Genomic DNA, 15,845 nt, shown 5'->3' on the forward strand with positions numbered 1-15,845 from the left:
AAGACAATATAGCCAAGTCAGTGAGTTCATTATAACCTACCTGGCATGCTCCAGTTCAAACTACCTTCAGTGCTTCTGCTGTATACTCCTCCAGAGAACCATGTAGGAAATGAATGGGAAGCTTGAATGTTGAGTCTCTCAAGTTTAACTACAGTTTATGTTAACAGGCTGTATTTTACAGGTTAACTTCAGGTCATTATCCAAACCTTACTTCAAAGTGCCAAAGACTTTGAGTACAAAGTATGAATGCTGATGTAGTAATTCCTTGGCAGCAATCTAATTCTCTGTATAAGTTAGTGGGTAGTGTCAGAGCAACCTTTTAACCATGACTGAACACTCTTTTGATGCTGTCAAAGCCACAGCTATCAGTGAAGGTTTTAATATCTGCCCATCACTCAGTAAAAAGAAACTTACATTTATATAGCATCTTTCATAACCCCAGGAGATTCCATAATGCTCTTACAGCCAATGTGGTAATGTATGCACAGGGTAAAATAGAGAGCATTGAAAGCTCTCAGTAATGATATGATAATGACCAGATAGTCTGTTTTTGAGATATTGACTGAGGGGTAAATATATGTTTGAACGCCAAGAAGAACTCCCGTGCTCCTTGACAAAGTACCACCAGAGAGAGCAAATGGGTTTTACTGTGATGTCTAGTTTGACAGTGTAGGACTCCCTCAATGCTCCATGGAGCAGAGGCTCGACAATTACCCAATGAAAAGGGAAATCAGAGCGAGAAAGCAAGCCTCAGGAACACTTGGTGGGGCTATAACTGAGTAACAGCTGGTGGTGAGAATTTTCTTGATGTATGTGGATTTTTGCCAGCTTCCAAGTAGATTCTGCCTGAAAATGTTGGGAATGATCAACTGTATTTTCAGGTTTTCCATTTGGCAGAGGCATGATGATCAAGCCCGAGAAGTGTTGGTTATTCACTGCACTGTCCTTTTGCTGCCAAGGCTGTGACCGAGACAGCATCTTCCATATGCAGTTGGGGTCCCTACTGGGTCTGGTAGTAGGACCATTTGAAGTGTTTTCGGGGAGTGGGGAGGTCATAAAACACATGCATTGTGAATGTGCCAATGAAATGTTGTTGTCTTCCAAAGACACCAGGAAATAAACATCATATATTTGGAAAATAAGGGAGAATCTAGATTAATGTAAAGACTGCAGTTGAACTTGAGGAGCAGGTCCAAGGTGGTGGATTATTAGAGGAACTGAGCAAAAAGGAAGTTAGATTGATGAGTTAAGAAAATATAAAAAGTAGGAGCTGGAGTAGCTCATACAGCTTTGTTCATCAATTAGAACACAGCTGATCTACTTGAAGAGAAACTTGATTTTCCTGCCTGATCCCCATAAATCCATGATTTCTCTGTGGTCCAACATCTCAGTCTTGAATATAAAAACACTGTACCCTTAGTCTTTGGGGTGATTCTGAAATCATACAGTCATACAGCAGTCCACCAAATTCACGCCAACCATCAAGCATCCATTTACACTAATCTTGTATTTTTAATTCTTCCCACTTACCCATCTCCCCACAGATTCTACTACTCAGCTACATACCAGGATCAATTTATAGTGGCCAATTAACCTACCAACACACATCTTTGGGATCATCCAGGGAAAACCCATGGGGTCACAGGAAGAACATGCAAACTCCGCCCAGATGGGATTCAGGATCGAACTCCAGGTTGCTGGAATTGTGAGGATGCAGCTTTACTATCTGTGTCACCTGAAAATTCAAGAAATGTTTCCACTTCTTAGTCTTATGTGATTGATTGTTTATCCTAAGACTGTGTTCCTTAGTTCTAGATTCCCACAGCATGGGGAAACACCCTGACAACATATATCATATATCACAGAAAATAGGAACTGGCCATCTGGCTCTTCAAGCTTGCTTTGCCGTTCAAGATGATCATGGCTGATCATCCAAACTCAGTACTCTGTTCCAGCCTTCACCCCATAACCCTTGATCCCTCTGACTCAAAGAACAATATCTAACTCCTTGAATTTATTTAATGATCTGGCTTCAACAGAGAATCCTACAAGTTCATCATTCCCTGAGAGAAGAAATTTCTCCTCCTTCCTAGTCTTAAATGGCTTACCCATATCTTTAGATTGTGATCCCTGGTCCTGGACTCCCTAGCACCAGGAATATACCATAGAACCTTCTACATCTAATCTGTCCAGTTCTGTTAGAATTTTGCAAGTTTCAATGAGATCCCCTCTCATTCCTCTAAACTCTACAGAACATAAGCCTACTAATCAATCAGTCCTGCCAACTCTGTCATCCAACTAATTCTCTATCCATTCAGCACCTTACCCCACCCCCCCCCCCACCCCCAAATCCCAGGTGCCTTAATTTTTCAGGCTAATCTGTTATGTGGGGCCTTACTGAAATCTTTCTGAAAGCCCAAATACACCACAGCCACTGGTTCTCCGTCACTATTCTGCTAGTTACATCCTCAAAAAATTCCAGGACATTTATCAAGTATGATCTCCCTTTCATGAATCCTGTCACTCAGCTTCAAGTGCTCTATTACATATTTTAGAACATAAAACAGTACAACACAGTATGGGCCTTTCGGCCACGATGTTGTGCTGACCTGCATAAACCTTATCCCCGTTCAATCTATCCCCCTCTCTACTTCACCTCCCATAGCCCTCTATTGTTCTTTCATCCATGTGCCTATCTAATAGTCTCTTAAATGACTCTATCGTAATGGCCCCTACCACCACCCCTGGCAGTGCATTCCAGGCACCCACCACTCTCTGTGTTAAAAAAAAACCTACCTCTGACATCTCCCCTGAATTTTCCTCCACGCACCTTAAACGGGTGACCTCTAGTATTGGCCATTGCCACCTTGGGGAAAAGATGCTGGCTGTCCACTCTGTCTAGGCCTCTCATAATCAAGTCTCCTCTCATCCTCCGTCGCTCCAAAGAGAAAAGCCCTAACTTGCTCAACCTCTCCTCATAAGACATGCTCTCCAACCCAGGTAGCATCCTTGTAAATTTTCTCTGCACCCTCTCCAAAGCTTCCACATCCTTCTTATAATGTGGTGACCAGAACTGAACACAATATTCCAAGTGTGGTCTAACCAGAGTCTCATAGAGCTGCAACATCACCTCTCGGTTCTTGAACTCAATCCCCCAGCTAATGAAGGCCAGCACACCATATGCCTTCTTAACTGCCCTATCCACTTGTGAGGCAACTTTGAGGGATCTACTTGGACCCCAAGATCTCTCTGTTCCTCCACACTGCTAAGAATCCTGCCATTAATCATGTACTCTGCCTTCAAGTTTGTTCTTCTAAAGTGTATCACTTCACACATCTCTGGATTGAACTCCATCTGCCACTTCTCTGTCCAGCTCTGCATCCTGTCTAAATCCTGTTGCAACCTAAGACAACCTTCTTCACTATCTACTACACCACCAACCTTCATGTCATCTGCAAACTTACCAACCCATCCTTACACTTCCTCATCCAAATCATTTATAAAAATCACAAAGAGCAAGGGTCCCTGAACAGATTCCTGTAGAACACCACTAGTCACCGACCTCCAGGTCAAATACTCCCCTTCTACAACCACCTTCTGCCTTCTGTGGGCAAGCCAATTTTGAATCCACACAGCCAATTTTCCATGGATCCCATAACCTCATGCCTTTCTGAATGAGCCTACCATGGGGAACCTTGTCAAACGCCTTACTAAAATCCATATATACCACATCCACCACACTACCTTCATCAATTTGTCTTGTCATTTCCTCAAAAAACTCTATTAAGCTTATGAGGCTCAATCTTGCCCTTCACAAAGCCATGTTGACTATCCCTAATAAGACTATGCTTCTCGAAATGCTCATAAATCCTGTCCCTAAGAATCCTCTCCAATAGTTTGCCCATCACTAACGTAAGACTCACCGGTCTATAATTCCCTTGATTATCCCTTTTACCTTTCAATGGAACAATGTTTGCCATCCTCCGGTACCACTCCTGTGGCCAGGGAGGACTAAAATATCATTGTTAATGCTCCAGCAATCTTTCCCTTGCTTCCCATAGTATCCCTGTCCAGCCCCAGGGACTTATCTATCCTAATGCTTTTTAGTAGCTCTAACACTGCTTCTTTCTTAACCTTGACATGCTTCAACACATTTGCCTGATCTACGCTAACCTCAAATTCGTCTAAGTCCCTCTCACTGGTGAACACTGAAGCAAAGTATTCATTTAGGACCTCCCCTACCTACTTCGCTTCCAGACACATTGTTCCCCCCTTATCCCTGAGTGGTCCTACCCTCACCCTAGTCATCCTCCCCCCACCCCCCCATCCCTTCTACCCACTTCCCTATCCCTTTTGAAACATCTAAACCCTGGAACCTCAAGCAGCCACTCCTGCCCTTGCGACAGCCAAGTCTCTGTAATGGCCATAACATCGTAATTCCATGTACTGATCCATACTCTAAGTTCACCCTTATTCCTAACACTTCTCGCATTAAGGTAAACTCATTTCAACCCATCTAACTGATTGCATTTATGCCCGTCCCCTGACTATCCTTCCTCACCTTCTCTGTACACATCGCATCTACTTCTACACCAACTGATCCATCCTCTAATCTGACACTTCAGTTCCCATGGTTTATAATCCAGTTTATAATGGAGTCCATCATTTTCACTGCCACTGACGTTAGGCTAGTCCACTTTTTTCTCTTCCTCCCTTTTTAAATTTTATGTTATCTACCCTCCAATCTATGGAACTGTTCCAAAGTCTAAATAATTTTGTAAAGTTACTACCATTGCACCCACTATTTCTGGGACCACTTCCTTATGTTCTCTAGAATGCAGACTATCAGGACCTGGGGACTTACTGGTCTTTAATTTCATCAGTTTCCCTCTTAATATTGACTTTCATTTAGTTTCCCCCTCTCAGTAGACCCTGTGTTCTCTAACATTACTGGGAGGTGATTTGTACCCTCCTTTATGAAGACAGATCCAAAGTATGAATTTAATTGGTCTGCCTTTTTTTTTGTTCCCTACTATAAATTTCTCCACTTCTGACTATAAGGGACCTACATTTGTTTTCACTACTCTTTCTTTTGTATTCAATTATCCATAGAGGCTTTGACCATCTGTTTTTATGTTCTCTGCAAGTCTACTCTCGTACTCTATTTCCAATCAGTCCCTTGTCTTCCTTTGCTGAAATCTGAACTGCTTGCAATTTCCAAGTTTGTTACTTTTTCTGGTCTTTTTATATTTCCCTAATTTCTTTCGAAATCCATGTCTGAGACACCTTTCCTGTTTCATTTTTGTACGTGAATGAATAATTGTTGTAATTCATCCATGCACTCTTTAAGTACTTGACGTTGCTTATCCACTGTCATCCCTTGAAGTAATGTTCCCCAACCTATCACAGCCAACTTGCGCCTCATACCTTCATAATTTCCTTTGTGTAGACTCATGATCCTAGTCTCAGAATCAACTCTTTCACCATTTTAATGAAGCATTCTATCGTGTCATAGTTGCTCTTCCCCATGGGCCCACACACAAGACTGTTTATTAATCCTTTCTCATTCATTACACAATATCCAGTTTGGGAGGGCTTGCTTTCTAGTTGGTTCCTCAGCATATGGGTCCAGAAAGCCATCACAAATGCAGTCCAGATATTCCTCCTCTACAGTATTATTTATAACTTGGTTTGCCCAATCTACATGTAGATTAAAGTCATGCATAATTGAGGTTGTACCCTTATTATATGCATCTCTAATATTCCGTTCAGTGCCATTTCCTACATCACATCTTTGGTGTTCCTTAGCTCCACCTGTACAGATTCTTGAAGTTATTTCCTTCCTCACTATTGTATTGATTCTCTCTTTTATTAACAACACTACTCCACCTCCTCTTCTTTTTTATCTGCCCTTACTGAATATTGAGTAACGCCTCTGATCCCCCTGCAGCCATGTCTCCATAATCACAAGGACATTATTAACTTATATTATTTGCGCAATTAATTCATCTACCTTATTTTGTATACTTTGCACGTTGAGACACAGTGCCTTCAGGTTTGCCCCTTTAACATTAGTCGTCGTCTATTCATTATTTTGCATAATAGTCCAGCTTGCTCTGACCTTTCCATCCTCCAAGTTTCTTGTCCTTTTGCTTCTATCCTTGTTTCCTCCCCTTCAGTCTCCCCACTCAGGTTCCCATCTCTTGTTGAGCCCTTAATATCTGATATGTTTCAATGAGATCACCTCATAATTTTATGAACTCCAGAGCAGATAGGCCCATTTTGCTCATCATTCTGCATGAGACAACCCACTCATCCCAGCAATCAATCTAAGGAACCTTCTCTGCACTTGTCTCCAAAGCAAGTACCTCTTTCCTGAAAGGAGATAAAAATTGTATGCGGTACTCCAGGTACGGTCTTACCAAGGTCTTGTACAGTTATGGCAGGACTTCTTTTATACCTCATCCCCCTTGCAATAAATGCCAACAGTTTCATTTATCCTCCTGATTATTCGCCTGACCTGCATTCTAACATTTGTTTCTTGTAAGGGGACATGCAGATCTCTCAACCTCACACCATTTAACCAATACTCTGTTTTATTATTCTTTCTAACAAAATGAAGAACCTTGAAATTCCTTTCATTATCCTTATTCTGCCATCTTTTTGCCTGCTCACTTAAAGTATTCATGTCTCTTTGCAGATTTGTGTCCTCGTTACAACTTGCTTTCTCACCTATCTTTGTATTACCAGCAAACTTTGATAAAATATACACTGTGTCCACTGGCTCCCTGCTGGACACATCCCCAAAGAACTTAATTGTTATGTACAATCTCCCTTTCATAAAACCATAATCATATTAGCTTTTACTAAATGATCTGTCATCATTTTCTTAATGAATTCTAGATTTTCTCAACAACTGATGTGGCTCTGTTTTTTGATCTCCCTTCTTGAAAAGCAGCGCTGGATTTATTGCTTACTGATCTGCTGGAACTTCTTCTAGAATCTGGAGAATTTTGGAGAGTCAAAACTAATATACACTTCATCTCTACAGCTACTTCTTTTTCCGATCTTAGTTCATCTGGTACAATTAATATCACTAAGAGAAGAACTTGTATATTGCTCAGTCTTTTTCCCCTTTGCTTGCTACTTTTGTTCTGCTTTCAGTATCTTCCACTGTGAAGATGGATACAAAGTGCGTGGCTAGTGTCTTGACCATTTCTTTGTTCCCTAGTAATAAATCCTGTCTCATCTTCTAAGAGACCAATGCTTTTATTTTGCTACTCACTTCCCCTTTACATGCAGACAAGATCTTGCTGTCTACCATTATAATCCTTGCTATTTTATGCCCATACACCTCTTTCTCAATCTTTAAAGTTTGTTCAGTTGTGACCTGGATGCCATTAGAACATATTACAGTACAGGAATAGGCCCTTTGGTCCATGACGTCCGTGCCAAACATGATGCGAAATTAAGCTAATCCCATCTGCCTGCACATGGTCTACATCCCTCCATTCCCTGCCTGTTCGTGAGACTGTCTAAATGCCTCTTAAAAGCACTGAAAAGCTTTGGTTGACATTCAGCCACTGTAATTAAATCTGGTTGGCTGTTTTCTGGGATGTTGCTGTTTACTGTGTCTATATAAGTAGATCAGAACCCCTGGGACAGAGTGCAGAAGAACTTTATTTGGTGAGTTGCTTGTCTCAAAGCACCTTGTTGTTTCAATTCAAATCAGTGAATGTTGCTGTGCACTGGAATAATCAGATAGGATATGATGTGTTGATGCATCTGACATATTCAATCATGTGTTTTGTCTGAAGCAGTATTGCTTGGTTTGCAATCCACCTGCAACCCCTTTGTGCTAAGGATTAAGGTACAGAGATTGAGGCACTTCTGGCCCCTCTCAGGTATTGAATAGGGACTTATATGGCCACCAGTGGCAAAGGATAGATATAAAAAAGAAACTCAACTATAGACTCCTGAATGCAGAGAGTAAAGGCCCAGCAAAGAGATGTGTCTATTTGTTCACACACATTGATTCTTGCTCACAAGATTTGAGCACAAAACCCATGCTATTATTTGCAGAGTAGTACCAAGGGAGTGCTACAGTGTTTTAGGGGCCATCTTTCTGTTTGTTCTCGTAGATGGAAATTTGAAGGAGAGCAAGTTCTCCCTGGTGTCCTGGTTATTATTTATCACTCCATTGAACATCACGAAAAATTAATTGTCAGGTCATTATCTATTTGCCATTATGAGAGCCTTCTGTGCACAAAATTGGTGCTGTGTTTTCTATATCTCAATAGAATAAACACACTTCATGAACTATCATGTGTTTTGGAATATCCCAGTGTGATAGAAGTTACTATAGAAATGCGAATCTGATTTCTTTTTAATAAAAGAACACTGATAGGAAATAAAAAGTACAGTGGATTCTGGTTCCTTGGATGTGAGAAACCTCTGAGTGGCCAACTTTGAAAGATTTCCATAAGTGTGGAACTCTTCAGCTGCACTCAATTATAGAGATCAGTGACAGGGGGGAAAAAATAAATTCGACCACTAAGCCTAACCCACTGTCAAAGTGTCACCAGACTCTTTCTAATTTCTTCTGCATCCTTCTACTCTCCATGAGTGAGGAAACAAACACATGAATTGAAAATTGCTCTCCAACATTCAATCAAACCTAAGTCACAAAATCATACTGACTGTGCATGTATATTTGTGTTTGAACAAAATATGTCCACTTGTTTTTCATGAATTTCTCTTTGCTCCACAATTGTGATCTGGCTCCTTCCCTCACCTGGGTTTCCTCCAACCAGTAGGTGAATCCAGATTGTTTCTTTTTGTAGCTGAACAGGTCAGAGTTCACTGCAGTGAGAGAAGCTCCACTTCTGGCACCACCCCGTATCCAAAGAGCATTGATAGACATGGTCAGTACTCCAGTGATTTCCTCCCACATTTCCCTCAAGACCTAAGATGCATTCCATCTGGTTCTGTTGACTGACTGCTAATACCGCCATGCAATCAATTTTTAATGTATCCAGTGTCCCAACTATCTCCTCCTTCACTATTATTTTAGATACACCTACTTCTTTGGTGACGGCAGATGTAAAGTATTCATTTAGTATCTCAATAATGCCTTCAGCAACCACAGGCAAGTTTCCATTTTTGTTCTTAATGGGCTCCAGTCCATGTACTACTCTTTTATCACTTACATGCCTTTGTTTCATTTTTGGATTCCCATTATGTGGGGAGCTAATTTTTTCTCATATGCATTTTTCTTGTCTTTCAGTAATGCCCCCTTCTCATTGGCTGCAGCACTGGCAAGGGCAACAACAAATGAAATCCTTCAGAGTGACCTTTCTGTTCTCCATTATGTGCCAAGTCTCCTGGATGGCACAGATGGGATTACACGTAAGTAACATGAAAAACATGAAAACCAGGAGGGGGGAGATGGAGGGAATTGGAATTCTTCCCTGAAGCTCCTTTGAAGAGCTTTGGAATGTTTTACTAAATTAGATTAACATTTATCTCTTAATCAGTGTCTGTAAAAATAAATTCCACTTTGCTAATTGTGGGAGCTTGCTGTGTGTAATTTGGCAGCCACTTTTCCTACAACTGTGATTGCACTTTAAGGGTACATGATTGTGGAATATTTTGGGATGTCTTGAAGAAGCAAAAGGCTTTACAGAAATACATTTAAGACCAAGTGTTGCTGCTGAACAGACCAGCTGGAGTTCTTTGGAGAGAAGCAGGAGGGGGAAGTGGTCAGTTTGTAACCATCCAGTATCCACCCAAGTGGCAATGACCCTGCACCATAATACTATCTTTACTCTCTTTTGCCCCCCAACCACCACTTGCACAATAAACATCCAACTCCCATACATGTCCCTACACTTCTACCCCAAATACACACACACACACACACACACACACACACACACACACACACACACACACACGATTGTTAGTGATAGAAACAGACCAGGTTGATTTCTCTTTCATGCCCAACGTTTTGATGTGAACTGTACACATATCAGAAATTCAACTTGGAGCCACTTTTTTTGACATTGGCACTGTACCAGCTTGGTACCATCTCCGACAACATTCCATTGAAAACAAGAATTTGCCAACTGCGCAATAGCTAAAGGACATGAGGTTGAGAGCAGCTTTGACAGCAACACATATAAGCAGGCAAGGAGTATGCTAGAATGAGAACAAAAAGGAAAGAATTTTAATTTACCGCCTTTCATGTGCCCTTGATTATACTAAGTCTCTCACTGCAGTAACTTGACTTTGAAATTCAGCGGTCATAAAGCAATGTGTTCTGGTCAAACATGGCAGCATATCTGTGTAGAGCAAGATCTCACAAACAACAGTCTTATTCCCTGTAAGTCAACACCAACAAAAGTACATAAAGTTGCATCAACTTTATGGCTTTTTTTGACCTCACAAAAGCTTCTATCAATCAAGTGCAGCTATGGAGAATTTTCCTTAAATGTCAGAAATTCATTTCCATTCTACATCTGCTACACAACATACGCAAATCATGATTCTAGCCTGTCTCCTCTGCACAACATCACTGGTCTGACATTGAAGTCCACAATGAGACCCTGGAAAAGATGGACTACTTTCCAAAACTGACTCTTTGCAGCAACAGACATTGATGATGAAATTAACAACCACTTCCAGTGTGCTACCATAGCCTTTGGCGATCTGAGGAAGAGAATTCGAAGATCTCAAGAGCATAAAGTTTGTGACCTACCAGGCAGCACTGATCACCACCTTCCAGTACAGTTCACAATCACTGGGGTGAAATACTGGAACTCCCTACTAAACATCATAGTGGGAGCACCTTAACCAGAACTGCAGCAGTTCAAGAAGATATCTCATCGCCACCTTCACAAGGGCAACTGGAGTAAGCAATAAACACTGATCTTCCTAGCAATGCCCAGATCCTGAAAAATAAAAAAAAATAGGGAAGAGCAGGCATTGGAGTACAACCACAAAAACACAAAATCCACCCAATCCACTGGCAGAATAAGCAAACCAACATCAGCATCCTCTCTCAAATCAAAGTTCCAACACTAAGGCTATAATTACACATGCTAGATACAACAGGCAGGTCACATCATTATTATGCCCAATGCTAGACTCCTGAAACAAGCACTCTAGTTTGAGCTCTGGAATGGCAAGCGATTACCAGAAGGGCAGAGAAAATAAATAACAATGTTCTCAATGTCTCCATGAGAAAATTTAACATTCTCACCAACTTGTGAGAATCTCTTTTGCATGATTGTTCAAAATGGAGAAGGAACATCCAGAATGGTATAGGCACAAATCTCTTTCTCAGAATGTGGATGCCCAATGAGAATGGTGAAAGCAGCACACCACTTACCGCCCTAACCCCCACCCCCCCATCTGCCCATTTGTCAGTCTTTGGATCCCACAATAGATACTTGAAACCACCTTAGAACCCAAGGAATTGGAGTGGAAGCAAGTCATCCTCAACTACCAAGGAACTAACTTTGTTGGCTCCAGCTGATGGCTACCAAGTTGGCTCCACCATGATCTGATATCCACTCGGCTATCAGATTTTCTCCATTCACTGCAGTAGCAGTAATTAGTCAGTTACGTGTGTTTTTAATTCCAAAAGTATGAATTTATATATTTGAAAAATCTATGAATAGGCACCATATATCACCATTCTCAGTATGAGCCATATCATTGAATTTAGTCAGCAAAACAAGAGCTTTCCTCTGCACATGTTACTAGAGGAGCGTTTTGTAAACATAAATTTTGATCTCTGAATGTGAAATGATGCAGGTCTTAAAACCATGGCCCTTTTCCCACTGAGCTTTTGTGGCAGCTGCACCAAGCATCAGTGTGTCTCTCAGCACACAGTTTCGACTGTGGAATGTGCCAATCTGCAACATTTGGTCATGAACAGCTCCTTGCAGCAGAAGACCTTAAAGTTTCAGACAGACTTGAGGGCACCAAGTTGATAATTGTCCAGCAGCAGTTGTCTCAGTGTGCATACCTGGGAACAGCCCTTAGACACCAAGTCCTGTGTTACACAGCTGTTCTGGATGGAACTGCATAGAACCACTTCATGTCCTTCTGGACATTCTTAACAAATGCACATTCCAGAAATAGATGGATGATGGTCCCATCCCCAAACAACTGCCTTGAGGGCAGCATGCAGGGAACTGATTCCTCCTATCCCTCAATTGTTATAAACTGCACAACAAAACAAAATGTCCTGAGAAGGCTTTATCCTCTGTGATCAACTTAAGGTCCAGAAACCTTAGTACATAGAACCGATTGTTATTCTGCCCAATCTCTCGCTCACTGGGTGAGAGTAAGTGAGCTGTGATGCACTGATTGAGTAGTGTTGAATACATGCCAAGTACGCAGCTGGGGTGGTTTCCAATTAATTTATTCATAGTTTCATTGAAGAGCTTTATTAAGCTGCAGTTATGGATCCCCTGATGGCTCTCAGTGAATCATGGTTAAAAGGATGAAATACATGAAGTTGGCTAGCCCTTGAATAGCTTAGCTAGTTGAGATGTTCAGCCAGTAATCCAGACCAAAGAAAAATTGGTCCAGTCATGGTTCAAACCTCAATGAAGGAAGGAAAATTTTCATTTGTTCAGCGCCTCAGGTCACCCTAAAGCGCTCTGCAGCCAATTAAGAACTTTAAAAGTGGTGGATGCAGAAAGGGAAGCCAATTCTGCACAACAAGATCCCAAGAAACCAATGTTAAAATGACCAGTTAATCTGTTCTATATGCCGTTGATTGAGAGATCAAAATCAATCAACATGTTAGGAAGCACTCCCCTGCTTTTCTTCACACATATTGAAGAGAACAGACAGGATCTCAGTTTAGTGTCTCATCAAAAGGATGGCTCTCAGTGTGGCACTCTCAGTTCCACCCTGGGACTGTCAGCTGAATTATGCGTTCAATTCCTTGAATTGTGACTTGAACTCAAAACCTCCTCTCTCAGGTGAGATTGCTACCCAGTGTCATAACAGATGGGTCAGCCTGCAGGCATGGTTGATTGATAGTGGAGGCCAGTGATCTAGGTTAATACGCTTTTGGCAAAATACACCCTTTCTTCCCTTTATAAACTGAAGCCTCTAACAAATCAAACTTGTGATTTGTGAAGCCAAACCCATACCATGACATTCAATAATGTCATGTCATTTACAACCACTGTAAGGCAGCAGTGTTTCGGCGGGGGGGAAGTGTTGATGATATTCTAAGCAATTGTTGAACCACCAGCAAGCAGCACAACCCTCTCCCTAGATTCAATGACACCTGTACTCCTCCTCCACCCTGCTACTTGAGATTCTCCCTAAGCTACAATCATCTGTTGAGTGAATCATTCACTTTTAATCAATTCTTCATAACTTTGTTGCTCCCATTTAATTAATTAAGGACCGATCGATTCTGACAGCAAGCAGTAAATTGTTTGTGAGTGACTTGTGCCTTCTAAATGACCCTTTGAATCATTCTCACAGGCAACCAATGATACTCAGAGGTGACAAATTTCCCATGGCCCCACTTCCTGGGGATTGTTTTGATTTTGTGTGATAGCAAAGCTGACAATCCATTATAGATTGAGGTTCTCATGGTTCTTATCCCCATTCATGTCAGGCACCCAATTACCCAATCACCATTTACAGTATCTCAGAAATCAGTTATTGAGTGCATTTACTTGACTCTTGTTGGGGATTCATTCCTGTCCTGGTCTACCTTGTGAGGTCCTGTTTTGTTGCTCTGTGTTTTGGGCATTGTCTGTTTGTCATGTGCAAGTGAGTCAAGTCATGGACACAACTGTTTATTTCATCATTGTTGGCATCAGGTGCTTGATTCAGATGAGAACATCCATCCTTTCCTGTTAGGAGCAAACAGAAGCCCAAGTACTGGGCAGACAGTTCCATTGCCAGTTGTAAAATCAACCCTTAACCTGGGTTTTCATGCTGGAGATTGGAAAGATCAGCATCAAAGCCATAGTGCTTAATTCCCACTAATCAACTCTCTGCAGATAACAGCTTGCTCCCATATTAGACCTAGAGATATGAAAGCAAGGAGATGCTTCCACTTGGGAGGAGGAGTGTCCAAACTAGTGTCTAGGAATATAAGACGGTCCCTAGGAATGCAAGAGAAACCGAGAAAGTGAAGAGAATGGCTGAGGTGAATATCAGAGATATATTTCAAGGGAATAGCTGGATAAACACGAGGGAGACTGGAAGGAAAAGGCATGAGTGAATGATGGAGGGAGATGAAGAGTTGGGTGAGGGGAGGATTATGTAGGTCATGAACACCTGCATTGACCAGCTGGGCTAAATGGCCTAATTCTGTATAATGCTGAATAAACAACACGCCACATAAAAATCAAGAGACAATGTTCCATTTAAAAATGGAGTAGCGTTTTAGAGGTCATCTTCTCACAGTGATGACGGGACTCTGTCCTGATTCACGCAGGGGAAACAGACTGGTGTGGGTGTCTGTGTTAGACGTGATGGACCCTGTGCCGTTTCTCCCCGACCAGCAGATCTCTTTAGTCTCTGGAGATTGCACTTAATGCATCGATGCACCACCAGAGTCCCGTCTGACCAACAAAACACTGGCTCAGGTGGGAAGGCAGACCAGAGACTGAAGGAGGTTAGAAAGCTGAGAACAGTCTCAAGGGCGAATTTCCACGTCAAACGGCTTCATGCATCGTTGCTTGGTAACTGTTAGACCACTGTCCTTTTGTAGCTTCCTTTAATTGTGTAGATGAAATAAATAAAAATCTCCACACGCTTTTCATACCGAATACGTACCAAGGCCAAAGATGCGTCTTAAAAGGTGTGTGAGGCGAGTTAGCTAGTCCATGCTGTAAATGTGATTAAAATGGAGCAGGGTTGGGAAAGGAGGCGTCACTGTAATTACACCGGGCAGAGGAGGTGGCAGCCTCTGTGGGCGGCAGCGCTCCCCGTGTCCGCCGGGGAAGGAGGCGGTGGTCACTCGCGGTGACTGAAGCCCGTTGATGACCAGTTCCACTTACCGTTCAGGGTGGATGGCCCCGCACCTTCGGCCCATCAGCAGCTGTGGTGAGAAAGGAGCCCGAACCGCGCGTCGACGGCCTTACGGCCACGTGACAGACCGCGAGGCGCGCTCCCGGCCGCGAGACGCCCGGGACATCCCACGTGACAGACCGCGAGGCGCGCTCCCGGCCCCAGGACACGGCACGTCCCACGTGACAGCCCGCGAGGCGCGCTCCCGGCCCCGAGACACCCGGCACATCCCACGTGACAGCCCGAAGACCATCTCACGTGGCGCGCTCCTTCTGTCCTCGAGCGACCCGCACGCCCCACGTGACGTGGCGCATGCGCTGCGCTCCTCGTGGAGCGAGGCGCGGCCGTTGACCGCGGCACGCGGCACGCCCCACGTGGTGCACCGCTGACTGCACGTGACACTCCTGGCATCGCGCGTCGGTCCCACCGCAGTCTCGCGATATTATCGAGGCGCGGTAACGACGCGACGCCGGTTCTGTTCTTGGCGGGAATGTTCGGTCTTGTCCACCTGTGGAAGATTCTGGAAGAATTAAGGCAATAAAACCCGCCTCGTTGCTCTTAACTGTGTTAAGGTGACGGTGAGATGCTCGTCATATGGTTTATGCTTCACCTTTCGATCATCTGCGGGGAGTATCGCAGGCCCGGGGGAGGTTCATTTTACCGCCAGGGTCCTGTCAGGCAGCCGGCTCGGCGCGGAAACCCAAAGCTTTGCAGATGCTGGAAATCTAAAATAACAACAGAAAGTGCTGGGAATGCTGAGCAGGTCGGGCCGCGTCCGTGGGAAG

General features: G+C 43.0%; 1 protein-coding gene across 2 annotated transcripts in view; it reads left to right on the top strand.

Annotated features, from left to right (window-relative positions):
- The window catches only part of ppm1e (protein phosphatase, Mg2+/Mn2+ dependent, 1E), a 96,290-nt gene that overhangs the window by 64,455 nt on the left and 15,990 nt on the right, over nt 1-15,845 (top strand). Inside the window, exons 1-2 of one of the 2 annotated variants that reach the window (XM_052035830.1) lie at nt 1,591-1,705; nt 9,287-9,408. In XM_052035830.1, coding sequence (XP_051891790.1) covers nt 1,653-1,705; nt 9,287-9,408 — 175 coding nt within the window. In that variant the 5' untranslated portion in view covers nt 1,591-1,652. Of the gene's footprint in view, nt 1-1,590; nt 1,706-9,286; nt 9,409-15,845 lie in introns of those variants that run through there. The other variant, XM_052035829.1, reaches the window with a different exon arrangement.

Source organism: Pristis pectinata, chromosome 21 (assembly GCF_009764475.1).
Source record: "Pristis pectinata isolate sPriPec2 chromosome 21, sPriPec2.1.pri, whole genome shotgun sequence".
In the NCBI taxonomy this organism is placed as follows: Eukaryota; Metazoa; Chordata; class Chondrichthyes; order Rhinopristiformes; family Pristidae; genus Pristis; species Pristis pectinata.